The sequence below is a fragment of the Thermothielavioides terrestris genome, chromosome 4 (assembly GCF_000226115.1).
Source record: "Thermothielavioides terrestris NRRL 8126 chromosome 4, complete sequence".
NCBI lineage: Eukaryota > Fungi > Ascomycota > Sordariomycetes > Sordariales > Chaetomiaceae > Thermothielavioides > Thermothielavioides terrestris.
Genome location: NC_016460.1, coordinates 2,899,574 through 2,924,500, shown reverse-complemented (window position 1 = coordinate 2,924,500; position 24,927 = coordinate 2,899,574). Strand labels below are relative to the sequence as shown.

The 24,927-nt window shown below is 59.6% G+C and overlaps 10 protein-coding genes across 10 annotated transcripts; 4 read left to right on the top strand and 6 right to left on the bottom strand.

The window, feature by feature from the left end:
• Positions 1–44: 44 nt before the first annotated feature.
• On the top strand, positions 45–611 carry THITE_2054762 (uncharacterized protein; the record flags this gene model as incomplete). Its single annotated transcript, XM_003655641.1, has 2 exons — positions 45–165; positions 442–611. 2 exons carry the CDS (start codon positions 45–47, stop codon positions 609–611), a joined length of 291 nt encoding a protein of 96 aa, XP_003655689.1.
• Positions 612–1,142: 531 nt separating this feature from the next.
• Positions 1,143–2,115, bottom strand: THITE_71782 (60S ribosomal protein L25). The gene is made up of 4 exons (XM_003655640.1): positions 2,056–2,115; positions 1,800–1,864; positions 1,436–1,728; positions 1,143–1,375 (listed from the first exon to the last, which is right to left on the bottom strand). The coding sequence occupies exons 1-4, from the start codon at positions 2,078–2,080 to the stop codon at positions 1,288–1,290; spliced, it is 471 nt and encodes a 156-aa protein (XP_003655688.1). The 5' UTR covers positions 2,081–2,115; the 3' UTR covers positions 1,143–1,287.
• Positions 2,116–2,391: 276 nt separating this feature from the next.
• On the top strand, positions 2,392–3,276 carry THITE_2146331 (uncharacterized protein; the record flags this gene model as incomplete). Its single annotated transcript, XM_003655639.1, has 1 exon — positions 2,392–3,276. One exon carries the CDS (start codon positions 2,392–2,394, stop codon positions 3,274–3,276), a length of 885 nt encoding a protein of 294 aa, XP_003655687.1.
• Positions 3,277–4,785: 1,509 nt separating this feature from the next.
• On the bottom strand, positions 4,786–6,073 carry THITE_2155717 (uncharacterized protein; the record flags this gene model as incomplete). Its single annotated transcript, XM_003655638.1, has 3 exons — positions 4,786–5,412; positions 5,861–5,901; positions 6,028–6,073. The coding sequence occupies 3 exons, from the start codon at positions 6,071–6,073 to the stop codon at positions 4,786–4,788; spliced, it is 714 nt and encodes a 237-aa protein (XP_003655686.1).
• Positions 6,074–11,238: 5,165 nt separating this feature from the next.
• THITE_2119646 (uncharacterized protein) lies at positions 11,239–13,808 on the top strand. Its single transcript, XM_003655637.1, has one exon. The coding sequence runs from the start codon at positions 11,699–11,701 to the stop codon at positions 13,757–13,759; it is 2,061 nt and encodes a 686-aa protein (XP_003655685.1). The 5' UTR covers positions 11,239–11,698; the 3' UTR covers positions 13,760–13,808.
• A 1,444-nt stretch (positions 13,809–15,252) lies between these two features.
• Positions 15,253–16,194, bottom strand: THITE_2119644 (uncharacterized protein). The gene has a single exon (XM_003655636.1). It carries the CDS (start codon positions 16,168–16,170, stop codon positions 15,976–15,978), a length of 195 nt encoding a protein of 64 aa, XP_003655684.1. The 5' UTR covers positions 16,171–16,194; the 3' UTR covers positions 15,253–15,975.
• On the bottom strand, positions 16,150–17,191 carry THITE_2119642 (uncharacterized protein). The gene is made up of 3 exons (XM_003655635.1): positions 17,036–17,191; positions 16,952–16,976; positions 16,150–16,880 (listed from the first exon to the last, which is right to left on the bottom strand). Exon 3 carries the CDS (start codon positions 16,686–16,688, stop codon positions 16,278–16,280), a length of 411 nt encoding a protein of 136 aa, XP_003655683.1. The 5' UTR covers positions 16,689–16,880; positions 16,952–16,976; positions 17,036–17,191; the 3' UTR covers positions 16,150–16,277.
• Positions 17,192–19,093, bottom strand: THITE_2119641 (uncharacterized protein). The gene is made up of 3 exons (XM_003655634.1): positions 18,487–19,093; positions 17,731–18,423; positions 17,192–17,649 (listed from the first exon to the last, which is right to left on the bottom strand). Exons 1-3 carry the CDS (start codon positions 18,660–18,662, stop codon positions 17,208–17,210), a joined length of 1,311 nt encoding a protein of 436 aa, XP_003655682.1. The 5' UTR covers positions 18,663–19,093; the 3' UTR covers positions 17,192–17,207.
• A 520-nt stretch (positions 19,094–19,613) lies between these two features.
• Positions 19,614–21,796, top strand: THITE_2119639 (uncharacterized protein; the record flags this gene model as incomplete). The annotated part of the gene is made up of 1 exon (XM_003655633.1): positions 19,614–21,796. A coding segment is annotated over exon 1 (1,963 nt), but the record flags the coding sequence as incomplete, so codon positions are not given.
• Positions 21,797–22,140: 344 nt separating this feature from the next.
• On the bottom strand, positions 22,141–23,976 carry THITE_2119638 (uncharacterized protein). The gene is made up of 5 exons (XM_003655632.1): positions 23,887–23,976; positions 23,753–23,814; positions 23,488–23,669; positions 22,798–23,414; positions 22,141–22,688 (listed from the first exon to the last, which is right to left on the bottom strand). The coding sequence occupies exons 1-5, from the start codon at positions 23,929–23,931 to the stop codon at positions 22,227–22,229; spliced, it is 1,368 nt and encodes a 455-aa protein (XP_003655680.1). The 5' UTR covers positions 23,932–23,976; the 3' UTR covers positions 22,141–22,226.
• Between the last annotated feature and the right edge of the window lie 951 nt (positions 23,977–24,927).

Sequence of the window (24,927 nt, the reverse complement as noted above, 5' to 3'; positions counted from 1 at the left end):
TTAGCTGCCGCACGACCACATTGCCGCGTCCGCACAGCCAAAAAATGTCTTCCTCGACCGAGCACACCATCGAGCAGGCCGACCTCGAGAAGCTCAACGACAAGGACAAGGCCGAGCTGCGACAGTTCTTTTCCAACGAGGAGCAGCGCTCACGCATCCAGTCCCGTATGTTGTGTTGTCATTTCGTTCCTCCCGTTCCTAGGGTTCTCGATGTACCTTTCCATTCCATACCACAGCTCAGTATTCATCCAATCCCTACCTACCCTTACGCCATCCCTGCCTGCCCCTTACCTACGCACCATCAAAAACAGAACCACACAACACTCCTGCTACATATACACCGATGGGCTGCACAGCTTACCTACCTTAACCTAACCCCTGTACACCCACTAATGCACTTACTCACTCACAAACTCACGCAAAAAAACAAAAACAAAACAGAAACGCACGAGCTCACGGCGATCTGCTGGAAGAAGTGCGTGGCCGGCAACACGATCCGGTCGGGCGCGCTCGACAAGGGCGAGCAGACGTGCCTGGCGAGCTGCGTCGACCGGTTCATGGACGTCAACCTGGCGACGCTGAAGCACCTGGCCAGCATGCGGCAGCAGTGAAGAAGAAACAAACAAGAGAACAAAGCAGTTCGGATGAGTCTCGGCAGGCAGGCACGTAGGCATGGAGGCAGGCAGGCAGGCAGGGGACGGAGTGACGGCCTGGCCAGGGCCGGGGAAGATCGAGGGAGTGGTTTGGTGGGTCAAGGACGGACAGGGGGAAGAAAGGATGTCTTCTAGGCGGCTGGATTTGTGATGGGGATGGAGGAAGTCATTCCAGATTAGAGGGGTGAGCAGAGCGGTGTGACATGAACAGGCAGGACGGCTGTGGGCTATATTGGGCTCCGGATGTGTCCACGGAAGGCCGATAGACTGGCGTTTGGGAGAGGGTGGACAGGACATTGAATAGCTTCTCGGACAGCGTCGAGATATGTACAATGTACGATATACTTGAACAGCATGTAATGTGGAGGGCCGTAATGGAACGGTGAGCAGGTAACATACGCACAAGGGGCTACGCGTACTTGAGAACGGCAGGGTATCACTTCGGAAAAGAGAGCTAAAGCCACAATCAACAGACCACAAGACCAGAGGCCCGGAACCGAAGGGTGACTTCGTTATTTTCATTGCCAAGTCATGCGCCCAAGCCCAGGTATCTGACGCCGATCGAAATGCAATTCATGTCCCTTCGAAGTGCCGGCTTCTTTTTTTCCCCATCCCCCCAGCCAAAGCTAAGCGCTTAGACAAGGCCGAGCTTGGTGGCAGCAATGTCGAGAGCGTCGACATCGGCAGTCAGGCGGGCAAAGGCCTTCTTGGTGCCGTCGGGCCTTCATCAATGTCAGCAGCTATTCCTCGAGGCGTCGCCAGGCACAACCACGGCAACTCACCGGATCAGCGTGTTGATCTTGACAGTGTCGATGTCATAGAGCTTCTTCAGGGCCTGCTTGATCTGGGCCTTGTTGGCCTTGACGTCGACAATGAACACAAGCGTGTTCTGCTCCTCGATCTTCTTCAGCGCACCCTCGGTGTTGAGAGGGTGCACGATGACCTTGTGCTCATCGAGGCGGGGCTCGTGAGGGATCGACTTGCGCGGGTACTTGGGCGCGCGCGACAGGACGAGCGTCTTGGGGCGGTGGAAGGTCGTCGTGTGGCGGACCTTGAGCTTCTTGTGGGTGTGCACCTAGAGAAAGATCAGTCCTGCACGCAGGAGGAAACACTCCGGGTCGAAACCCGCAACAGCCAGCTACTTACACCCTTCAGGGCAGCCTGGGCAGCCTTCTTGGCCTGGGCGCCCTTGCCGGCCTTGGAGGCGCCGCCTGTCGGAGCAGAGCGTCGTCAGTAAAAGCATTCGCCTGAACAAGGGGAGAAGCCCGTCTTGTTCAAACTCGCAAAATCTGCTGCTGCTTTGGTGCATCACCCAGCCGCCGCGGCGACGGCGGCCGAGGTGCGCATTGAGCGACGGCCGACTTTGTGCGTGTCCGAATCCATCCCGGACGCATTCATGTACCTTTTTTCGTGTCCTTGGGAGCCATTGCTGGGGATTGTGTCGGCGCTGGGTGAAGCTGTCGAGTCGGTCGTGGAAGAGAAAAGAGGTCGTATTTTTTTGCAATATGGCTTGAAATTGTGTGTGCGGAGCGCAAGTGGGGCGAGTGGGCTGTGGCTGTCAGCTTGGCATCAACCAAAAGTTGGGTAAAATGTGGCTTGGGTTCATTGATGACTGATAAGATAACGTTAACATTGGCAGAAGGATGAGAGTGGAGGTATCCGAACTTCATCAGCAAAGCCAGATTCCCAAGTTAACTTAGGGCCTTCAATAAGACCTTCCGACTTCATGACTTTGATGATGAAGAAGAAAAAGGGGCCGCCAAAGAGCCTGGCTGCCGGACGCCCTCCGGTTCTGCACCGGACCAAGACAAAGTCGATTTCGAGAAAGGCGACGAAGGCTCTCATCAACAAGTACCATCTGCTGCAAAAGAGGAAGCAGCAGGCCATTGCTAGGGGAGACGCCGCCGAGGAGGCCGCGATTGATGCTGAGATCGAGGCCCTGGGCGGAATCAAGAGCTACCAGGAGGCGAGCCTGCAGGGCCAGCGCCATGACCGTGGAGGCGACAGCTCCCGGGTGCTCATGCAATGGCTGGAGCCTTGTCTGAAGTCCCGTCTCTCACCGGACAAGACCGTTTCCGGTCGCCGGCTCCGGATGCTAGAGGTCGGGGCACTCAGCACGCAGAATGCCTGCTCGAAGAGCGGCTACTTTGACATCGAACGGATCGACCTTAACAGCCAGGAGGACGGCATCCTGAAGCAGGACTTCATGGAGCGGCCCTTGCCGCGGGATGAGTCCGAGCGATTCGACATCATTTCGCTCTCGCTGGTGCTCAACTACGTCCCGGACCCGAGGGGCAGAGGGGAGATGCTCCGCCGGACGACGCTGTTTCTACGCACGCCGGGACAATTCGTCGACTCTCCGGAGCTGGCGGCCAGCTTTCCCAGCCTCTTCCTCGTCTTGCCCGCCCCGTGTGTGACAAACTCTCGGTACCTGGACGAGGACCGACTGGCCGCCATCATGGCCTCACTGGGATACGCGCGGGTAGCATCCAAGACAACGCAGCGGCTGGTTTACTATCTTTGGAGAAGGGAACGCACCGGCCACGGAAGTGGAGGTCCGTTTTTGAAGAAAGAGGTCCGGTCTGGGTCAACTCGAAACAACTTCGCTGTTGTTTTAGACTAAGTCGGTCATTGGGGCCTTTGAGCCCGAGCCCAAAGACTCCCACGGCCTGGCATGTCGAGATGCCCTGAAGTTCTTCCTGAGCTTCCTCTCAGTCTGCGCGGGGGTGTCTCAAGTCGGCATCCCTGATCTGGAAACACCGGGCTTCCGCAATCCTACTCTCGATGCAGGGGATCCAGATACTGGCATGCCCGCCCGCCGGTCGCGGAGGTTCAGCAGAGACTGGCATTCCTGCTCCTTGGGCGACTGAGCAACCGACGGCCCACCCATTTGCTCGCTGCTGAAAGCAAGGCATGGTATCGGCGGGCGAAAGAGTGTGTGAGACTGCCCAACATCCGGACAAGTCTCTTATGCCAAGTGTTCCCGGAGGGGCGCTGCGAGCTGAACGGACAAGCCCTTCTTCATTGCGCGATGGCGAGAAGCAAGCTAGGCTTCCCAGCCACGGCCCAGAGAACTGAACGCTCGCCTGAATTCGGGACGTACGATTATGTGCTCACCCCAATGCATGTGTCAAGCTTGGCTAGCCTCTTGCTGAAGTGGGTGCGGCTGTTGATGTCCGCTGTCGGGAGGCCAAGGCACTAGAAAGTCGCCGTCCAACCACCCCCAATCTCTCAATGCGATGCCAACGCAACCACCGGATGCGAATGATCTTCCCTCCCTTGGCTTACTGCGTACGGGATCCCCTGCCGTCAGGGAGCCGTGTCGTCAATGAGCCACCTGATATCACGAGGTCGTCCTCCCGCACTTGCCAGCGTTGCCAGGTCTTCCCTGGCAACTTGCCACCCAGCCGAGCAGGGTGGAAACGGAGGGGCATTCAAAACATGGAGTCGCCGTCACTGCTTCCACCACTAAATGACGGGATCCTTGGGGCGAGACTCTGCAAGCGAAACCCAGATTCACGCTCATTTCGAGGGCTTGGTCCCGTGAGCACGGCTGGATTCGACAACGCTGATCAGATGGCAGCAAAAAGGGAAATGATGCCAGCCACGGCGAGCTAGTGGCTGCCCAAGCCGCGCTTCCCCAGACTTTTGAGGGGTAAACACAAGCTAATGCGCCTTGGCGCATCACGAGACAGCTATTCCGTGCCGACTGTGCTCTCCGTGCAAAGAGCGAACTTCAAGAGGTAATTGGGTCGAAATCCAAGACCGTTGATTGTGCCACAGCGTGCGCAAGGAGTCGCGTGAGCATCGCCCGCTCGTGAGAATGCTGTGCGCTGGTGATCCAGGATGTATTCGAGAATCGGTCCCCAGCAGCCAGCTAGACGACACTATTCCATCACACAATAACTAAGGTAGATAGGTAGTCGAAGATCGCTAGCTTCGCGGCGCAGTGCTCAGCTTGCAAACAATTTGCAGCAAACCGTAGCGCCTCGCTGACGGGCTTGGTTCCGTAGCTGTGGATCGGTGATGGCGCTGGATCCTTAAGTCGCCCTCCAAGACTAACATGGATGTGACCTACTCGGCACAGTGCATACATTCCAGGTTGTTACTCCGGACACAGCCAACCTCCGTCCTAGTACAGCCCCTCGAAGCTCGTCACCACCCTGTGCGCCCTCCTCGCCTCGGGCGCCAACTCGGCATTGCCGGGCCTCTCCACCACGAAGCTCTGCATACCCGCTGCCTTGGCCGCCTCCACCTCCTTCACATTATCGCTCAAAAACAGCCACTCGTCCAGCGGCACGTCCGGAAACGTCGCCGCGATGCGCCTGTAGCTGGCGGGGTCCGTCTTGGGGCCGGCGTTGACCGTGTCGAAGAAGCCGCTCAGCAGCGGGGTCAGGTCGCGCTGCGGCGCCGCGTTCGTGTGCCGGAACAGCAGCCGCTGCGCGGCGACCGAGCCGGACGAGTAGATGGCGACGCGCGTGTCGCCGGCGGCCGCCCAGGCGGCGATCGCGGGCGCCACGTCCGCGAACAGCGGCGCCGACAGCGCCCCCGACGCGTAGCCCGCCTCCCAGAGATAGCCTTGCAGCGATTTGAGGTAGGACACCTTCTCGTCCCGGCTCATCAGCTCCCGCACGTGGGCGGCCAGCGCCTCCGGGCTGCTGGCGTGCTCCGGCGGGAAGGCATCGCGGTAGGGGGCGAAGTCTGGCGAGTCCCACGAGGTTGCTAACGTTTGCGGGAGGGCCTCGAGCGCGTAGGGGAACTGCGGGGGTGGGGAGGTGGAGGATTAGTTTGTTGGCTAGTCGAATTTCGAGAGTGTACCACAGTAGGCTGCAGGAGAGGTGCGTGAAGGTGAATTGGCGGGCCAACGGCTTGATGCTGTGGCTGGTGTGGACAACCTGGCTACCTAGTAGAGCAGAGAGGTTGGTTGTGTTGTGACGGGATAGCCAGTGCTCACACTGTCCCACACTGCAATGGCACCCCTCTGTCTCTCTCTTCCTGTCTCTGTCTTGGAGACTGTGGGTGGCACACAGCGCGGGAGGGGAAGGGAATAGCCTGCGCAAGTGGGAGGGGCAGATCCGGCGATGAGTGGCCGATCAGGATTGTGACGAGAGAGGGACGACCGGACCGCCGCCACAGTGCCGAGAGACCATGCCGAGAACATACAGGATGCTGTGGCACTGGACAAGGAGAGCTGTGCTTCCACTTACAAGAACATCCTTGACGAATGAGATGGGACACACAGTGCCCTCTGAGGCCGGAGCCGGTCCGTGTTAGCCAGCGGTTAATGGGACATCAGAAACGAGCGGATGCAGACGATGAGGCACAGCAGGACAACTTCCGACTTAAAGGGAAAGAAAATGGGCATCAAGCGTACCGATGTCGAGGAGCACCACACGAGGCGGCTTGGCTGCGGCAGCCATGGTTCCAGGACGGGCTGACAGGGGGTTGTGGTTGTGGTCGTCCGACTCGGGCTGGGGCCCGGCTCGGCGGGTGACGGACGGAGTTGGCGGTCTGTCCCGGGCGGACAAGCGGGCCAACAGACCGACCGAATCTGGCGGCCGGAGATTGAAGCCCGCGACCAGCGACCAAGTGAGCTTCTGCCGGATGCTAACGAGGCGGTGAAGAGGTCGTCGCGATGGCGGAACCACGTTGTCGACGTTGCTCTGTGAGTGGATCGAGAATGCAGCTGAAAAAAAATATTCGCCCGAATTTTTTTTGTCGTTCCGGAACTCACTTCGTCTCCTGCAGCATCACACACACTCAACCCAGACGAAGTAACGGTTGTCCTGCAGCTAAAACCAACATTAGCCAACCTTTGCGGGTTGGGGTTGGAGGAGAGACCTTGGCTGCATTGACAAGCTTCTGCAACAAGAAAGGCGGTCAGCGTCGCAGTCGTCCCCCGACCCCCTGAAGAGCACCGAGGCATTCACTCTCATGCGACGGTGAAATTTCCATCCGCACCCACCACTTCAAACTTGCAGCAGCCGTGCATGAAGCCTGCTTGGCGCCTGTGGATTTTGTGGAGGATGCAGGAGAGCTAACACGGAGAGATGCATCGCCCCGTCGCGACGTCGATAGCGCGAAAGACTCGCCTACCGCGAACGGCGACGGAGACGGAGACGGAGACGGACAAGACGGAGCACGCGCAGCGCACCCTCCCAACCGGCGCCGGCCTGCTTATCCCGTCCATCCAACGGACCACTGCTTGCCCTCTCCGGGTCACGCAGCTTCCCGAGCGACAGGATCACCGCTGTCTGTGCTACGAGCGACTGCTGGAAAGAGGATAGGCAAAATCGAGCCATTGTTTCCCGGGCAGCGGGCAAAATGCCGCTTGGTTCATGCAGCAGCAACAACAAACGTCGAACATGCCACCCCGCTGCATCATCGAACGATTGACAGTCCGACTTGATCGAGTGTCCATCATCTGCTGTCTCACCGACCTGTCGAGTGAGAGGCCGAGCGACCGCTGCAGGAATGACGAAAGGATCCTGTGATTGGACTGCACGGAGAACGCACGGAGTATCCGTCGAACCAGAACTACTGCGGTACTCCGTAAACAGCCCGGCAATGGCACTCGTTGATCCCAGCAACGAGATGGGAAACACAGCGGATCAGCCACTGCTGCGATCCGCTGTTGATGTCAGTGGTGAACCCCGCGTCGTTGCTCAAGACAACTCCCGAATTGGCAATCCGCATGTTGGCAGCGGGCGGGCGGTTGGATGTGTCTTGGATCCAAAGAGAACGAGAGGCAGCCATCAATCACAAACACCCGAACCCCGCCAGGATGAAGCGCCATTCATGCGTCGATAGGGGATCGACGCGCGGCACGGCGGAGGGACTTGCGGATTGGCGTTTCTGGAACGGAGCAGTGAGGGCGCGGCTCCGTACCAGGTATGAAAGTGCGCACCAAAGCACTGGGTCGCCGCACTCCGTACACAGGATAATCCGCAAACATTTCGAAGCGCAGCGGCACAGGATTGCACACTCAGTTGCTCCGTTACCAGCGCTTTCCATGTCTCTTACAAGAGTGTTTCTTACAACAGACCGCGATGCTGCGACAAGACCGGGCTTCGCTGCAGCAGTTGCAGACCCAAGCGCTCCCTTCCGACTCGGTTAACACGAACTGATTATCATCTTAGCGCCAGGAAACCTGCATCTCAGGTGGTATCGACGCCAGACAATGGTGGGATGGCCGCGGACGCGTGTGGTTCTGACGCGCCAATCCGCCAGACGCACCCCAATTAAAACCACTTTTAGTTACTTGCTTGACCGCTCGAAGATCAGTTGGTGATGCTACCTCACCCCTCCCAAGGGAATCCAGCAGCATCATAGCCCACTTGTGCTGTGTAACAAAAAAGCCAATTAACCCCCTGCCCGGCAGTCGTTTCAATTTGCGGAGTGTAGATTCAATTGGGCGTGCTTCGTGTGTAGGTTGTGACTGACAACCCACACCACCCACACACCCTCATTGCCCATCGTCCCTTTGGAGGTCCTCGCACCTCATCGTCAATACTAGTGCGTCGAACTACTGCAAACACTGTGTCCGGACGAGCGTTAGTGATGGCCGCCCCCGCGGTGGGCGGTTTCAACTGCGCCCGGCCGAAACATGCCAACATGCCACCCGTTGCCCAGGCCATAAAACTAGGCGGCCTGAGGCGAGCTTTCCAACCTCAAGGGTCCGCGAGATCGGGCGAAGCGGGAAGCCCCAACATTCTTTGTTTTGTGACGTCGTGTGACCGCAGAATGTCCGCCCGCCCAATCGGCCCAGCCCCAAGTCTCGGGGCGTCGGCCACTCGCTCCTACACTAGCAACTCTTCCCTCGGCAGTTGCGGCCCAGACTCGCCCACGATGCTTGATCCGCCGGTCATCCGGCCGCGGAAGCCACGGGCATCCCCGGAGACACCGTGTCTTCGTCGGGGATCGTAACCTGGGCTGCGTATCAAGCCAAAACTCTCCCGTGCAATAATCGGAAGATCGAATGCTGTCAGTAACACGCTCCCTTACCCACACCCTCGAACTGCAGACTTGGGCTGCTCCGGAACTGACAACTCCAGGGTACGGAGCACACGAGATAATGCGTTATCGCACCATGATCATCCGTTTTCAGTTTATCCTCTACTGTTAGTGTAATCGCTACCCCTTTTCTCAATGCAACGGAGGGCAGTGGAGGTGCGGGGTGTGGCCGTGCGTTTCCAATCAAGGTATGGAGTAGTGTAGTGTACCTATACTATGAATGCGCTCTCTGCCGTTGTGTCTGTGGAACCCACTTTAAAACAGGAAACCGCTCGCTCCACAGCAGCTGTGTCCCAAGTGGATTGCTCGTGATTGATTGATTGCGATGGGAAGCGCTGGGAACGGGAGCTGCCGAGCTCAGGAAATTGTTGGGGGGGAGCTTGCTGGCCTTTGCTATTTTCGCGGACTCGCAGTGCCCGAGGGTAATTGCAGCCACTGGGAGCGCGTGGCCCACGCCGCAGAGCAGGAAGCTTCCTATGGCAGGGCAAGATGCAGCGTGCAAGGAGTGCATGACGCGCCGAGCCAATGATGACAGCCTCGGGTGATGTCTGGCTCCCAGTTGAAACAGAACGCGTTGGGAAGAATGCCGAACAAAGCAGCGCAGATGGCAACATGCTGAGGGTGTCAGAGGCGCTTCCAGGCGCTTCCTGCAGGCAGGAATCCTGAAGGGAGCACTTTTGGACCCTTCGAGGTCTCCATCTCCTCACAATCTCACGCAACACTTGGCTCATCAACCAAGGGAGTCCACGCAGGCAAATTGTCCGACTCGCGCAGGTCATAAGCTCATCCCGGGGGACATTGCCAATTCGCCGTCGTGGAGATGGGACACTCCTCATTTGCTGGTGTGGATACCGGCGGTTCGTCAGCGATTGTGGACGTGGCCTCACGAGAGCCCGCAACGCGACGATGTCTGCTGGCCTCGGCGGCTTTCGCGAGATGCACCGGTACCCAACTCCCAAGTTACCGGCTGTTGTTCGCGAGCTGGCCTGGTACGCCTGCAAGGGACGCGGGCGGTGTAGCTGCTAAACCAGGCAGAACTGTCGTGGCGGTGGCTCCACTGCACACGAGGGAGCAACATTCCGGGGGATGGAAGAGATTGGCAGCGAAGAGCGAACTGCGCCTGCACCGTCCACTAAGCCAAAGACGGAATGGCGCTGCTCTGAAAGCGGCTAGAGAGCTGAGGCGCCATGCAGAACCAGGCAAAGCGGTGTGCTGTGGTTCTGTGGCACCCTTCGATGGATCCCACTCGTCATCTCCCATTCCAGTGGCCAATGCGCGACCCACACACCAAGTGCGCACACACACACTCACCCAGTGTGTCAACAAGTGGCCCACACGGTGGCCATCGCCGCCTCGCCCGGCCACCTGCCCAGTGCCTGCCCATCCGTTCTTCGAGCGTCGATCAACATGCCATTGGCCGCCACCCATGTCTCGCCTCTGTGGCAGGCACGATGGATTGTGGGCTCGGCCAAGGCCATTCCCCTTTGATCGTTGTCGGGTGCCCTCAGCCCACTGTGAAGGACCGTCCTGGCCCCTAACGTTTACGGATACGTTAGCTAACCTAACGTTAGTCATTGTCGCAGGCGTTTCTGGTCCCTTCCACCCGCGGTCTTGCATCTCCTTGAAGTTACCAGTGCCTCCCAAACCCCAAACCCACCTGCACTGCTCCCCTCCTGCCATCTGTTTCCCATTCCCATCCTCCCCTTTCCCACCGCCTCTCCAACCTTCCACTCTCACCGCCGGTCGTATAAGTCTGCACGCCTTTGCTGTCGCTGTTCTCATCAACACTGCGTGGTCTTTATCTCGCAAAGTCCCGCAAACGAACTGCGAAGAGCACGGCATTGCGCTGCACTGGTTTGAGCTGCCGAGCACACGCCACTCTGTTAGCGCTGTCTGCACAGTTGCAATCTGGCTCGGCCCGTCAAGTTCTCTCGTCGCACTGGGAGAGACGACCAGCTCAACCAACAAACGACTTCGACCGCTTCCCTTGGAACGCCTAGCATCGAGTCCGTCGTCGAATCCGCTCGAGCTACCGGTACCACATCAACCACGCGTTCACTCAGCATCTCCCGCGTGTCGCCTCGTGGTACCTCCAGCGCTGCTTGACCAGTGAGCTCTGGACCCGGTCGTCCCACCTCAAACCCGAATCCCGCCAGCGCCGAATAATTGCCAGCTCTCAATCGGTCTCCACCAACGGTGAATCACACGCCTCGTCTCGCCGAACACGGGGGTCGAAGAGTCATCTCTTCGTCCACCTGTTCCTCAAAGACCCCTACCTCCCGCATGTTGTCTGAGACGATCCGCCAGGTGTTTCAATAGCTGCCACTCGATCCCTGGTTCGCTGTCTGCCACCTGGTTACGTTCGCCGCCGCCCTTCCCCTGTCCTTGACGACAGCTGCGCCCGTCTTCCGTCGCTCGGTCGACCCTCCTTGTCCGTCCGTCCTCGTACCTCAGTGGCGGCGCCGAAACTCCTTCACGCGGTTCAGGCCCTCCACCCTCCGAGACCGCCTGCCGCCTACGGCACTCGTCCTCGAGTCTAGGTTATAGGCTCAACCCTCACAACTCCTGCGTCATTCATTCTCGACTCGCACCGATGTTATAACGACCATTTCCTTTGTTTTTTGTTCTCCGGGACTGCCAGCCCGGCCTCCTTGACGACCTTCTCGACCTCCTCGACCTCCTCTTTCCCCTTATCTTGTTCAGCCATTAGGAATACCCCTCCCATGAGCCTCGGACACTGAACGACTCGGAGCTGGCTTGTGTTTTGTTTTGCTTCGCGGTTTTACGCTGTTGTACATCCTTCCGCTGCTGTCCTCCTTCTCTTCTCGTCTCACCTTGACGGCCCGCCCTCTTGGTCCCGCGTCACGCATTCGACTGCCTCCTGCGTTGTACAAATCGGAAACGTTCTATCTCGATAAAGACTGCTCTCGATCGGCATAGATCGGCTTTGGGGACAAGGGGAAAAGCTCGTTCGACCATTGTACCACCATTCTCGACTCCGTACCGACACGTCTATTCCTAATTCTTCCGCCATGGAATGCCTCCGCGACCACTTCCGCGATGGCGTCCTCCTCAACGGTCGGTATCAGACCATCTCCCCCCTCAACCACGGCTCCTTCGGCATGGTCTTCATGGCCAAGGACACCAGGACGGGTGAGACGGTCGCCATCAAGTGTCTGACAAAAAAGACGGCATCGATGGATGCCGGCTTCGACTTCGCCGTTGACGACAAGTCGGAGGAGCTCGCTCTGCACAGCCGGCTGGGCTCGCACCCCAACATCGTCAATCTTCTCGACTCGTTCGAGACGGATGCCCATGTCTACCTGGTGTTGGAGTACTGCCCGCGCGGCGATCTGTACGAAGCGATCCGGATCGGCCATGGCCCGCTGGAGACGGAGCACGTCAGGCGCTTCATGTTGGAGCTGGTCGATGCCGTTGCCTACATCCACTCCAAGGGCATCTACCACCGCGACATCAAGCCCGAGAACATCTTCTTGACCCAGTCGGGCTCCATGAAGCTGGGTGACTTCGGGCTTGCGACGACGGAGGAATGGACCTACGAGACCACGGTGGGCAGCGATCGGTACATGTCGCCCGAGCAGTATGACTCAGCCGGCGCTGGGTACTCGCCCGCTCAGGCCGACATCTGGGCCATCGGCGTCTGCCTCGTCAACATCCTGTTCTCCCGGAATCCCTTCACGACGCCGAGTGAGGCCGATCCCCTGTTCCTTGATTTCTCCCGCGACAAGCAGTCGCTATTCGACGTGTTCCCGTCCATGTCGCAGGACACGTTTGAGGTCATCGTGCAGTGCATGAACTTGGACCCGAGCAAGCGCTCCCTGGCCGGAGCCCGCGAAGCCTTGCTGCGTGTCGTCAGCTTCACCACCCTCGACGAAGCTCTCGACGACTTCTGCTCCACCGACCGCCGTGTTGTTGCCAGCTCCAACCGCGAGCCTCTCCGCACGCCGTCCATCCAGAGTCCCCAGGTCGACACCGGCGCCTTCCCGTGGGCTAAGGCCCTGCAGGCGACGCCGGCGAAGCCCATCCGACAGCTCAGCGTCATCCCGGACGACGAGGTCGACGACGAAGACCTGTTCTCTAAGTCGGGTGCCGCATCCGACTGGATGTCGGGCGCTGCCCACACGCCCTCGCTGTCCTCGTATGTGGACTCGAGCCTCGGTGCCTCGATGCAATCGTCCGGAGTGCCGGAAAGCTTCCGGCCGATCCTGCCTCCCAAGGCTGCTGCGAAGACCGCCCCGATGGCTGGGTCACTGCCCATCACCATGTCCAAGCCCCGCACCCAGTCTGCCATGTCCCTGGTGTTTGGACGCAAGGATGCGGTGTCCAAGAGCTGGAGCGATCTGTGGGATGAGGAGTTCGAGGAGGAGGCGGAGCAGCAGCAGCAGGCTAGGCAACTGCAGGCGTTGAAGGAGCTGAACTCGAGGACCTGGAGCCATGAGAGCAACGCGGCGGCGCCGGCAGCCGTCGACAATGACGACACGCCTCGCCAGGGGCTGTCGCCCGCCACCAAGACGGCCGCCCTCGCCAACGACGAGACCAAGATCCCGTCGATCGACGAGGCGTTCCGCCCCACCTACGACGAGGATCCCGAGGCCGATGGCATGTTCTTCTACGAGGCACCTCCGGCCAAGGAAGAGCCCCAGCCCCCTCGGCCCTCGCCGTCGCCGCGGCGCAACGACATGGACAAGTGGGCTGCCCTCGGTGAACGTCGACGGGCGTTCGCCGGCAGTTCGCCCGCCAAGGTCCCCGAGCTTCCCTTGCGGACGGGCCGGCCGATTGGGTATACGCACCCGGTCAGCTCCCCAGCCAAGGGACACAGCGCGTTCGACCTCCGCAACGACTCCCCTCATCATTCTTCTTACTCTGGAAACCACTCTCCTCATCATTATCAGCAACATCACCATTTCCAGGGACGTCGGAGCAACCACGGGTCTCGCGACCGGGCCAAGGAATGCCCGCGGAACAAAGGGCGTGACCGAGATTGGAATTGGAACTTTGACTGGCGCAAGGAGAAGCGCAGCGCCTTTGGTTATCTTGAGTGGGTTGGTAACTGGCAAGAAGCCCGCTCCTGAGGCGAGCGCGGTGTTCTCGGGTTGCTGGCTACCACTTGTGGTTGGGCCCACCACCACCGTTCATATCCGTTCTCCCCCCCGGATCATTGCCAACATCATCTACCGCCTCCGTCGATCGACTCTCAACTGACATCTGTTTTCTGCTTCTTGGTATGGGAGGTGCTGACCCTTGCTGGTGCTTGTTCTGTCTGGTCTCTGTTGATGACCCCGCTGCGGCATGACATGTTTGGAGAGTGTCGGCTTCTGTCTATCAAATCGATCGCATAGATCGAGTTTGACACACACACACTCATCTCTACACATTTTGTCTGGTCTTGTCACTCCCTCACCTTCTTTTTTTTTTTTTTTTATCGCATAGCATGGTCTAGAACGAAACGACACAACCATATGGGCACGGGGTTTGGCGCATCGCCGGTTGGGCATGGTTCTTTTTGAGAGAGACTGGACGGAGCAAGTTTGGCTCGGTTGGATCACTACTTTTTGTTCTCATTCTCATGGCGGCGTGGACGGTCAAGCAAACGGCGCAGCACAGCTCAGCACGCATCACCTTGTCATCGCAAGGCAGCAGGGTCAGCATTCTTCTCTTGTTCTTCTCACACATACTCGATCGATCGACGGGGTTGGCGGGGGCGATGGTTGCATTGCTCTGGCGGGGAGAAGGTGGATGAAGGTGTGGTGACTTTGGCTTTCAACTCGCTTTCTGTGTATTACATAGATGTCTCGAGGAGATTAAGTCTAGAATACCAGAAGTTACCCACTCAAGAATCATGGTCTTCGCTGTTACCTGCTGATGATTCTGGAGAGGTGAGATGAGATGATATCATGTGTAACGAGGACTGTGTGACACTGGACACGACAGGGGGTCGAAGAGATGAATAGGTGGTTGGGCTGCTCAAGGAGGGCTGTTGTGCCACGCTACACTTAGACTCCTCTCTCCAACCCCACGCCGGGGTCGTTCCTCGTGTCTGACATGGTGCAGCCATGGCTGGAAACGGAGTACGCTCTTCGTCGGGCCGAGAGCTGCTTGAGCTGGCTTAACGACCGGCATGACTCGGTTGGCGCTTACTGGTCGAACTTTCTGACTTGCGCCCGTGTTCGACAGCTTCCTTGCTGAGCTGGGTAGTCCAGCTTGGGCCAGCAACAGCTGTGTGGCGTGCTCTGAGACCTCGGGAGAGGGCGCTTAGGTTGTTGGTTGGCTGCATGTGGGGGATTCTGGAACTGCGGATTACTGCGTGCATCTGGCCCGACGCTTCAACGGTCCATTTTGCCCACATAGTGTAGTTACCCGACCTGCGTCTCTAACAAAGCGGAGACCGCACGCACGGTTATTGACGGTCCCTGCGTGAATGGGATGTCGTGGGCATGCCAGAGGCCGTGGGATATCTCGGCGTATGCAGGGGGTGGGAGAAATGAGCACCGGCTGCAGCAACAACGACAACAACAACAAACTAATCCGAGTGGTTAGTAAACACTTCGTGGTTAGCTACTGTGTGATGACCCAGCATCAAACAAAACCCTGTTCCATTGCAGACATTCCTGTCCTATGAAATTGGCAGGGCCACCCGGATAAAGTAACCGTTCTGTGCTGCAGCATGTTCAACGTTGTCTTGTGTATTCCGTGGCGTATGTGGCAGCCCCTGTCCTCCTATCCCGCGGTGACACATCATCGGCTTTGCAGTGTAAACAAACCCCCACACACAACAAACAGGCTAGTTATAGCCGCAAGAACACCAACCGCGCAGTGACACGGCAAAACGGTGGTTCGCTCAATGGTACATACGTGCTGGGGAAGTTGAAACGGCATGCAACGAAACACATATTCTCGTCCAAGTGAGGCATGGTTTGCTGATGGTGTCCGGTATCGGGATGCAACTCGTCAGCCACACAGCCCCTTTTGATGTGTCGGGCTCCCACGGCGCGGGCATCATTACCGTTGTAGTACCAGTTGTTATTATTATCCACCCAAGCCAGATCATTACCACTGCCTCTACAGAATGCGATTGTATGTATGGTGCATGCAGGACACCCAACCAAACCGGCCGCGAACCCAAGTAAAGATGTGACACTTGTAAACGCCGGACCATGCATGAGAAGAAATCACAGCAAACCACCACCCTCCCAGCCAAACCCCATCCATAGCTTTCCGGGTTATCGATCCCATCTCCTTCATACCATCACCACGGCCAATCCATTCCCCCCCAAAAAACACAACCGTCCTACCGCAGCGCCGGCGCCTCCGGCTCCGGCTCCACACCAATCAAGCTCTTGGGCAAGAACGCCCAGACGGTGCCGACAACCGACAGGACGACGGACAGCATCATCACAAACGCGGCGACAAACCGCTCCCTGACCGAGATCTCGTGGCCGAACAGTCTGAGGTAGAAGGCCAGAGGGAGCCTGTTATCCCGCATTAGCACGGCTGCCCGCCTCTGACTCTATGTGTGGTCTCACCACCCAAGGAGAAAAGAGGAAGGAAGGGAAAACAAAAGGGGGGTTAGTGGATGGATAACTGGCAAACTCACGTCACACAGATAGTAAAGCAGAGCGCGCTGCCCATGAAGGCCATGATGCGATCAAACGCCGGGAACAGGCAGGCCATGACCAGGAACACACCGATCACACCAACCCGCACAGCAGCCCTCGCCGCGCGCAGCACCCGCCCCCGTTTCCCACCATCACCACCACCACCACCATGCCCATACCCATGCCCATGTCCATGCCCATGCCCATGCCCATGCCCAACAGCCGCCGCCGGCGAGCCGAGCAGGAGCACCTCGACGGTGGCGACGATGGGGCGGGCGTTGAGCGGGATCTTGGTGAGCGGGATGACGGCGACGCAGGCGCACATGAGGGCGGCCAGGGCGCGCGGGTAGCGGCTCTCGCGCAGCACGTTGGCCGTCACCTCGTCGCGCACGGCGTCGCCGAACATGAGCAGGCCTGCGACGGCGGTCGTGGCGTCGAGGAGGTACTGTATTGTGCCAGCGAAAGGTTAGTTAGGTTAGTTAGGTGGCTTAGTTTGGGTAGTGGCGACACTAAGGAGGGGGGCTTAACGTACGGTAAAGGAAAAAGTGATCTTCAGCGCCTTGGTGTATTTGTAGGGGTGGCGCATGTCGCGGTAGATCTGGATGGTGGTGAGTATTCAATTATTTTCTACGGAAAGGGATGGCTTCTCCAATTGAGAGGTCGACTTACGTTCGGAAAGACGCTGTGGCCGCCCCTGGAACAAACACGTTGAGTGACCTTGATCTCATAGCGGAATATCAAATGGCCACTCACCATGGAGACATGAGCAGGCCGAACGACAGCGGCAGGGTCAGCCAGTTGGCGGGGAACAGGTAGGTCTTGGCTGGCTCGATGAGAGAGCCCGGCGCGGTTGGCACGATCAGGCCGTCAATGATGAGAATGAGCACGACTGAGTTCCCCAGTCAGCACCCCTCCACTTCCACATCTACGGTTGATCTTTCTTTAAGAACTTACTAAGCAAGCACGAGAAGATCCCGATGATGCTCGTGAAGCTCAGCAGCCGCAGCGGAAGGAAGTTCAGCGGCATCAGGATGACGGCGCAGACGATCTTCCAGCCGGTGACGGAGAGCACGCTGGGAAACAGCAGATCGAGCGAGTCGGCGAAAAGCACGATGAGCGCCACGCTCGCGGCGAGCAGCTCGAGCGTGAACAGGACGCTCGTGGCGATGCGGGCGTTGCGGCCGAACGAGATATAGGCGAGGTCCGAGAAGGTGATCAGGCTCGGGTCCACGTCCATGCACTTCGCCAGGAGCCTGGCTGTCCAGCCCGTCACGCCCGCGCACAGGAACAACGCGATCATGCCGCAGATCCAGCCGGCGTACTTGATGCCCATCGGAAGGCTCAGGAGTCCGACTCCAATCAGGACGCTGCGCGCAACGCAAAACTGTTAGCAAAGCCACCGCCCACCCAGCATGGGGCACACGTAAAATCCGTAGTTGTGCACGCACTTGGTCGAGTTGAACACGGTCTGTGGCAGCGTGGACTGGCCGTCAACCGTCAAAACGAACCTGCCGTCCTGCTCGACCTCCTTCACCAAGATCGGCGCGAGCTCGGCATCCAGCCCCGCACCACCACCGCCGCCGCCGCCGCCGGCCTCCTCCTCCTGCTGCTGTCGCTGCTGCTCCCACAGCGCGGCCGCCTGGGCCATGGACGCGCGGCGCACATCGGACCGGACGGTTCCGTAATCGAGGGCGGACGACCCGTAGCTGCCCACGATGGACGGCGTGGCCAGGTGCGGCGGGACGGCGAAGATAGACCCGGCGCCCGGCGTCGTCTGCTCCCTCGAGTCGCGGCTCCACTGGCGGTAGAGCGAGTCGTCGCGGCTGGCGGCCGGCTCGGGGCTCGCCGTGCGCGGGGACTGCTCGCCGGCGGGGAAGAGGGCCGCATCGAGGAGGTGGCGCCGCAGCGAGGGGGAGCCCTGCTCCAGATCGCGCGGCGAGTAGAAGGCTGCGCCGCCCAATTCTGTGGGTGCTGATGATGCCGCGGCGATCGGGGCCTGGTCCGGGGCGAAGACGAAGGAGGGCCGTTGCGGGATGACCTCGGGGAAGCCGGCGGCGCGCCGCCAGCTGCGGGTGAAGGAGCGGATGCTGTTCACGCCGCCGATGTCGGTCCAGGCGGAGAGGCGGTTGGTGACGGAGGATCTGGGGGCGTGTTAGTGACAATATCCCCTTTCAGAAACTGGTGGGTGGTGGATGGTGGTCTACCTGCTCCGCCTGAGCCGTGGCAACTCGGCGTCGTCGAGGTTCGAGTCGACGCTGCGGCCCAGCAGAGACTGATTCTCGGATTGGGCGCTCCGGTTGCCGAACGATGAGACGCTCCCGGTTCGGGAGACGCCCCCGCGCTCATACTGGTCCCAGTTGGTCGGGTTCCCTGAAGTCATTTGCGGAGTAGCACCTGAAAACCGAGGAACTCGTTTGTGTCCCAAGAAGGGAAGAAAAGATGTTGAGGCAGGAATTGGAGTTCCAGGTTAAGCTACCTTCGCGGCGCATCGCATGGTCTCGTCGGCGCGCTCGAGACGCAGGGATGTGCCGGCGACGAGAGAGACGGAAGGTGGAGTTTGGTGGAGATGGAGATGGTCATGGCAGCAGGAGTGAGTGGGTGGGCGCGGGTGGCTTGAAGGGAGGCAAAAGATTGCTTGCCCTTGCCTGAGGTCATTGCTGTTTGCAATAGGACATTTGGCAAGCCATCAACAGCCATGAGATGTTAACGGAAATTTGTCTCGGACCGATGTCGAGGCATGGGACGGCCCCCCGGGTTCATATCAACATTGCGCATCGCACTGCTTGTCCTGGCGGTGCATAAAGCTCCACCTCCACTAGTGTTGAGCACTATAGAACATACAACAGTGTTGGTAACGATGCAAGCACTAAGCCCCTCAAACTTGGCCGAGTTTGCGAACAACGGCGCTGCTGCCTGCTGCACGACGTCATGTTCCTGCTGGTTGAAGTTGCCAGAAGCTTCTGATCGAAGGTCAGCAGGCACCTGGACCGGGGCAGGTCATTGATTGCGATAAGGCCCCGCCGTGGTTGAAGTTTGGATAAGGTATTAGTTACACTATTCAGTCCATTACCTCGGTATATTCCGCAGAATAAGTGTTCCCGATCTAGACCTCGCTTGGTTATCAATCAAATAACATGACGGTCCGAGCCGTATTGTACACTGCGACCAGAGCAGCCTGAGTCTCGGCCATGGAAGAGCGAGCAGAGATGTTCCCCTTGACCACTTAGACGGCACACCGCCTTCCTGATTCGCCTCCGCTCACCCTCCCCAAGCCATGTGGGGTTGGAGCCGCGCGCGACAGGGGTCTGGAGCGGTCGGACCGGCAGAACAGTGCAGGGCCAGGGTCCCAAATTAATTTTCGTCCCGCCTGCGATCCCTAGAGGCGCTGGGCCATCGTCAACTGCAATTGCACCGTGCAGCGGCCTCACATCCCACATCTGCGCCACCATGTGGAGGACAGCCCGCGATTCGGTCTGCCTGATATGTCGCGCGGCAGCTGCGCCCCGGAACGCCGTCGTCGACGCCGCGCCGCCATGGACAGGGACGGGGACGGGGACGGGGATATGGACGTGGACATCGACGTCGACGTCGACATGGACTGTCGGCTCCCGCTCGTTTGCGACACGCCGCGAGCGCGAGCGTCCGTCGCGCATGGTCCTCTCCGACCGCGTCGCCCAGGGTCCGCGCACAGAGGCCCCCAAGAGGCCCCGCGACAGACCTGACGGCCCCTGGTCCGGCACGAACCTCACCGTTGCCAACATCGACCCTTCGCGCCGACGAGCGCCGCCGCCTCGATCCGGCTCGCCCGCCGCCGGGGCCGACCGGGATGCCAGGGATAGAGACGGACATTCGGGGGGCGGCGACGAGGAGGACAACCGGAAGGCGCTCAAGATGCAGCGCGCCCTCGCCACCATCCCCTACCGCGAGCGCGCCCAGGTCAAGGCCCGCATCTCCGACGTCGAGTCCTTCGACCAGTTCAACCTGCTGCCATCCGTGAGGGACGCCGTGCTGAACGAGGTGCTGGAGGGCATGGTGGACGTCAAGCCGACGCCCATCCAGAGGCTTGCCATCCCGGCCCTGCTCGGTCTGCCGATCGGACGGCTCAAGCTCAACCCGCTCCGCCCGAAGAAGCCCGAGCGAGAGAGGGAAGAGTTCCTCCTGGCCGCCGAGACTGGGTCCGGCAAGACGCTGGCGTACTTGCTGCCCATCGTGCATGCCCTCAAGGCGGCCGAGGCGGACGATCCGGATGTGCAGGCGTACAACCAACGGCTGGAAGCCGAGAAGGAGCGCCGCGGCGGCACCCCCGTGTCCGAGTGGATCGACAGGTTCGAGCCGCACCCCAATACGGCCCGCCCCCGCGCCGTCGTCCTGGTCCCGACCGCCGAGCTGGTCGACCAGGTGCTCGCCGTCGCCAAGAAGATCTCCCACGTGGCCAAGCTCAAGGTGCGCCCGCTCTCGGCCAACTACAGCGCAGCCAAGATCTCGCGCAACATGTACAGCCACGGCGGTGTCGACATGGTCATCGCAACCCCCCATCTCCTCGCCATCATGGCCGACAAGGACCCCAACATCCTCTCCCGCGTCCGCCACCTCGTCGTCGACGAAGCCGACTCCCTCTTCGACCGCTCCTTCTCCCCCGAGACCTCCAAGATTGTCGACCGCGCCATGCCCGCCGTCAAGCAGCTCATCCTCTGCTCCGCCACGATCCCGCGCCGCCTCGACAACTACCTGGCCGCCCACTACCCCGACATGCAGCGCATCGCCACGCCCAACCTGCACGCCATCCCGCGGCGCGTCCAGCTCGGCGTCATCGACGTGTCCCAGGACCCCTACCGCAACAACAAGCTGCTCGCCTGCGCCGACGCCATCTGGTCCATCGGCAAGGACGCCGCGCGCCACGAGGGCCCCGTCAAGGACGAGGTCGACGTCAAGCGCATCATGGTGTTCGTCAACGAGCGCGACACCACCCAGGAGGTCGCCGACTACCTCGTGTCCAAGGGCATCGACGCGGTGGCCCTGCACCGCGACACGCCCGAGCACCGCCAGAGCGAGATGCTGGCCAGCTTCACGAGCGGCGAGCCCATGCGCATCGGCCGCGACGAGGTCGAGCACAACAAGCAGGCCCTGCTGGCCAAGGCCGGCGCCGTCGCCGGCCCCGCCGCCCGCCGCTACCTGCCCAACACCAAGGTCATCGTCGCCACCGACCTGGCCTCGCGCGGCATCGACACCCTCGCCGTCCGCCACGTCGTGCTCTACGACGTGCCCCACACCACCATCGACTTCATCCACCGCCTGGGCCGCGCCGGCCGCATGGGCCGCCGCGGCCGCGGCATCGTGCTGGTCGGCAAGGGCGACCGGCGGGATGTGGTTGCCGAGGTGAAGGAGAGCATGTTTATGGGGCAGGCGCTGATTTGAGGCTGTGTCTTTCTATCTGTCTGTATGATAAATGGCTTGTATGACTACTGTGACGGCGGTTGTATCATAGCGATAGAGAAGGCATAGTTACCCTAGATACCTAGTTGGTTAGACTCTTTGGCGATCTGATTCGTGGATAGATGCTGCGACGACGGTTGACTCTTGTTGTGTTGCCATGAGACGACCCGAATATGTCCATCAATGCGAACCAGGGACGACAAAAGCAGACCACCGCATATTATTATTATATACTGTGTATATCCTCCAGATTAAAGGGCTACTCGGCCAAGCCACCCCCTGTCTTTCTAGAGTCGTAAATCGTAAGTCGTCGACGTCGTCACCGATCGCTAGACGCTGAAGAGCCACCCCCAAGCGCGCTCGCTCTCGCTTAACCGCCACGAAGTGAAGTCCCAAAAGTTTATTAACCCCCCCCTTTTCAGTCATATCCCAACCAAATGAATGCATCAAATTTCAAACCAACAGTAGTGTAGGACCCCCCCCCCCCCCCCCGGGTTCCAAGGGGGGACAATCACGACGCGGTCCCCACGTCCCAGGTGCGCACCTTGCTCATGGTGCGCTTGCGCATGGTGGCCATGATCTGGGCCTCCATGCGGTCGATGCCGGCCTCGAGGTCGGCGTCCTCGGCGGCGTGCCGGCGCTCGCGCCGGTTGTCCCACCAGCGCCAGGCGACCACGACGAGCAGCGTCAGCGGCGCCGTGATGGCGAAGTAGATCCACAGCAGCGGCGAGACGATCTGGTTGTTACCGCTGGAGTTGCTGTTGCTGTTGCCGTTGTTGTTGTTGTTATTAAAGTTGAAAAAGGACATGCTGAAGATGGAGGCCAGGTAGGTGGCCGGCAGGAAGATGGCGCCGAGCAGGGACAGGATCTTCATCGAGGTGCTGTCGCGCTTGGCCGCGTGGGCGAGGCGGCGCTGCTCGCCGGCCATTTGCAGGTTGAGTTTGGATTCCTTTTGCGCGATGATGTTGTACAGCTGGGGCCGGGGGTTGTCAGTGCCAGGGGGGAAAGAAAGAAAAAAAAAAAAAAAAAAAGGAAAAAAGAAAGAAAGAAGAAAGAAAGATAAAGAGAAGGACACAACGCACCGCCGCCCGCTGGATGGCTAACCGCTCCAGCGTGATGTGGGCGTAGTTCTCGATGCCCTTCAGCTTGGCGTAGTAGAAGTCCAGCCGGGCCAGCAGGCTGCGGTGCAGCTTGTCGACGTCGCCGCCGGGCCCGCCGTAGGCCGGGTCGTCGCAGGCCTTGGACCAGAACTTGTCCATGGCGCGGTACATGCCCATGATGATCTCCTGGTAGGCCTGGGGCCGCTTCCACAGGACCTGCGAGTGGCACTCGACGAGGTCGCGGTTGATCTGGTCCAGGTCGACCATGGACTCCTTGATGTAGCGGCTCTCCTCCTCGAGCACCTCGTTGCGCATGCTGACGGCGTGCTCGAGCAGGCGCAGCCACTCGCGTGCGTCGCGCTGCTTCTGGTCGTTGCGCACCGATAGGTCGTGGCTCAGGATGATGATGGGCAGCAGCATCGGGTGCAGCACCTGGGCGGCGCACGCCCGCAGGTGCGTGATGCTCGCCACCATGTCGGACGACGGCGTGCCCTTGGCGTACCCCGTCGTGATGTTGCTCCGGAACGAGTGCGAGAGCATCAGCTCCCAGCCGCGCGTCAGCCCCTTTTTGCGCACGTCCGACTTGCGGTAGATGATCTCTTTTGCGTTCGAGTCGAGTTAGCGACGGTGACCTGACTGGACACATGGGATGAGGGGGAGGGGGGGTCATACGGAGGTGCGGATCATCGTCGTCCTGGTCGAAGGCGCACCAGAAGAAGGGCCCGACGACGCTGGTGCCCTCGATGGCGCGGAACGGCAGGCGCAGGACCCGGACCATCTCCTCGTACGCCTTATGCGACAGGGAGAGGTACCGGGCCGTGAAGGTCTCCGGGTGCTTCGCATTGAGCTGGAGGCTGCCGGCGCATGCCCAGTTGTCAGATCTCGAACTGCGGGCTGTACTACGTGGACCAGGACAAGAAACATCAGGACAACTCACATCAACCGCACACCGCTGAGTAGGCGGACTCCCGGGGGCAGCTTGGGCGGTTCAAATGCGCCCTACGCGGCGGCTGTGTTAGCCAACTGGCTCACATTGAGTACCCGTAGGTTGCACATCGTTAGGGAGCTCACCCTCCGATGCAGAAAGTTGTCAAACTCGTCCGGCAGCTCATCCATGCGGAACCGGTGTTCCTCGATGCTGTTGAGCGAGGGATCCTAGGCGAGGCGCATGATTGTTTAGTTGACTTGCCCCTGACTCGCGCCGGCCGCTCGGACCGCCACGACAGCATTGCCCGCCGCTTTTTTCGCCGTCGCGCTACCTCAGCGTCATGCAGGCTGTGCCCTGTGAAATCCCCGGCGGAGACACTTACCGAGTAATTGAAGATCTCAAGATAGCTGGTCGCCTCCTGCACGCACGTGCAGTCCTTGACGTACCACTGGAACATGTAGTCGTCCATCTTTCCGTCTGTGTCTCCCTCCGGCAGGGTTTCCCGAGTCAACAGAAATCGATCCTTGGCAGCAGAGAGCCGGCTGCTTATTGCACAGTGTGCTAGCAATGTGAAGCCTGGCCACTCTCGATGCCCTTATCCTGTCCTCCTTGCTGTCCTTGCTGTGTAAAGCCCACACGGAGTGAGTGTCAGCGACCTGTCAAAACATGTAAGTAAGCCAAGCTCAGGAAGCAGAATCACAGTTTCTCTTCGTCGTCCGAGAAACCACAAGATTCTCACCTAAATGAAGAAATTTACTTCCTCCCTACTTCGCCCGGTTCTGCAGTGATGACAAAAAATTGAGGCAATCCAGTCCGCAAGTCGTCCTCTCGGCGATCATCCACACAGCTGCAGCCGACCAGCCACCTTCAACATGGCCGCTCGCGATGCGGCCACTGAAGATCCAATCACACTGTCTGTCTCCGAGTACCTTGTGACAGCTCAAACAGTGCAAATTTGGCAGTCCTTTCTCACTGTTCACACTCAGTCTGTGCTAGATAACACAGTATGCGTATTAACCCAAAACTGTGATCATCCGCGGCGGTACCCCCAACACCCCTTCTGCTCCCCCCCACACAACGAACCAAGCGGGCGCCACTGGGTTGGTTCCGCGCGCGGAGCAGCTGCCGGGCGGAAGTTGGCGGGGAACGGAAACCGGGAACGGCCAATCAACGCCGCCCGTCTT

Bases quoted from the DNA above. Each gene is read 5' to 3' on its own strand.
- THITE_71782 (XM_003655640.1), bottom strand. From the start codon at position 2,080: ATGGCTCCCAAGGACACGAAAAAAG. The intron at 1,729-1,799 runs GTAAGTAGCTGG...ATCTTTCTCTAG, and splicing joins CCCAGGCTGCCCTGAAGGGT to GTGCACACCCACAAGAAGCT. The intron at 1,376-1,435 runs GTGAGTTGCCGT...ACATTGATGAAG, and splicing joins AAGATCAACACGCTGATCCG to GCCCGACGGCACCAAGAAGG.
- THITE_2119646 (XM_003655637.1), top strand. From the start codon at position 11,699: ATGGAATGCCTCCGCGACCACTTCCGCGATGGCGTCCTCCTCAACGGT.
- THITE_2119644 (XM_003655636.1), bottom strand. From the start codon at position 16,170: ATGCGGGATAACAGGCTCCCTCTGGCCTTCTACCTCAGACTGTTCGGC.
- THITE_2119642 (XM_003655635.1), bottom strand. From the start codon at position 16,688: ATGTTCGGCGACGCCGTGCGCGACGAGGTGACGGCCAACGTGCTGCGC.
- THITE_2119641 (XM_003655634.1), bottom strand. From the start codon at position 18,662: ATGACTTCAGGGAACCCGACCAACTGGGACCAGTATGAGCGCGGGGGC. The intron at 18,424-18,486 runs GTAGACCACCAT...ACACGCCCCCAG, and splicing joins CCACGGCTCAGGCGGAGCAG to ATCCTCCGTCACCAACCGCC. The intron at 17,650-17,730 runs GTGCGTGCACAA...CGTTGCGCGCAG, and splicing joins ACCGTGTTCAACTCGACCAA to CGTCCTGATTGGAGTCGGAC.
- THITE_2119638 (XM_003655632.1), bottom strand. From the start codon at position 23,931: ATGGATGAGCTGCCGGACGAGTTTGACAACTTTCTGCATCGGAGG. The intron at 23,815-23,886 runs GTGAGCTCCCTA...GCCGCCGCGTAG, and splicing joins ACAACTTTCTGCATCGGAGG to GGCGCATTTGAACCGCCCAA. The intron at 22,689-22,797 runs GTGCGTTGTGTC...CCCCGGCCCCAG, and splicing joins TAGCCATCCAGCGGGCGGCG to CTGTACAACATCATCGCGCA.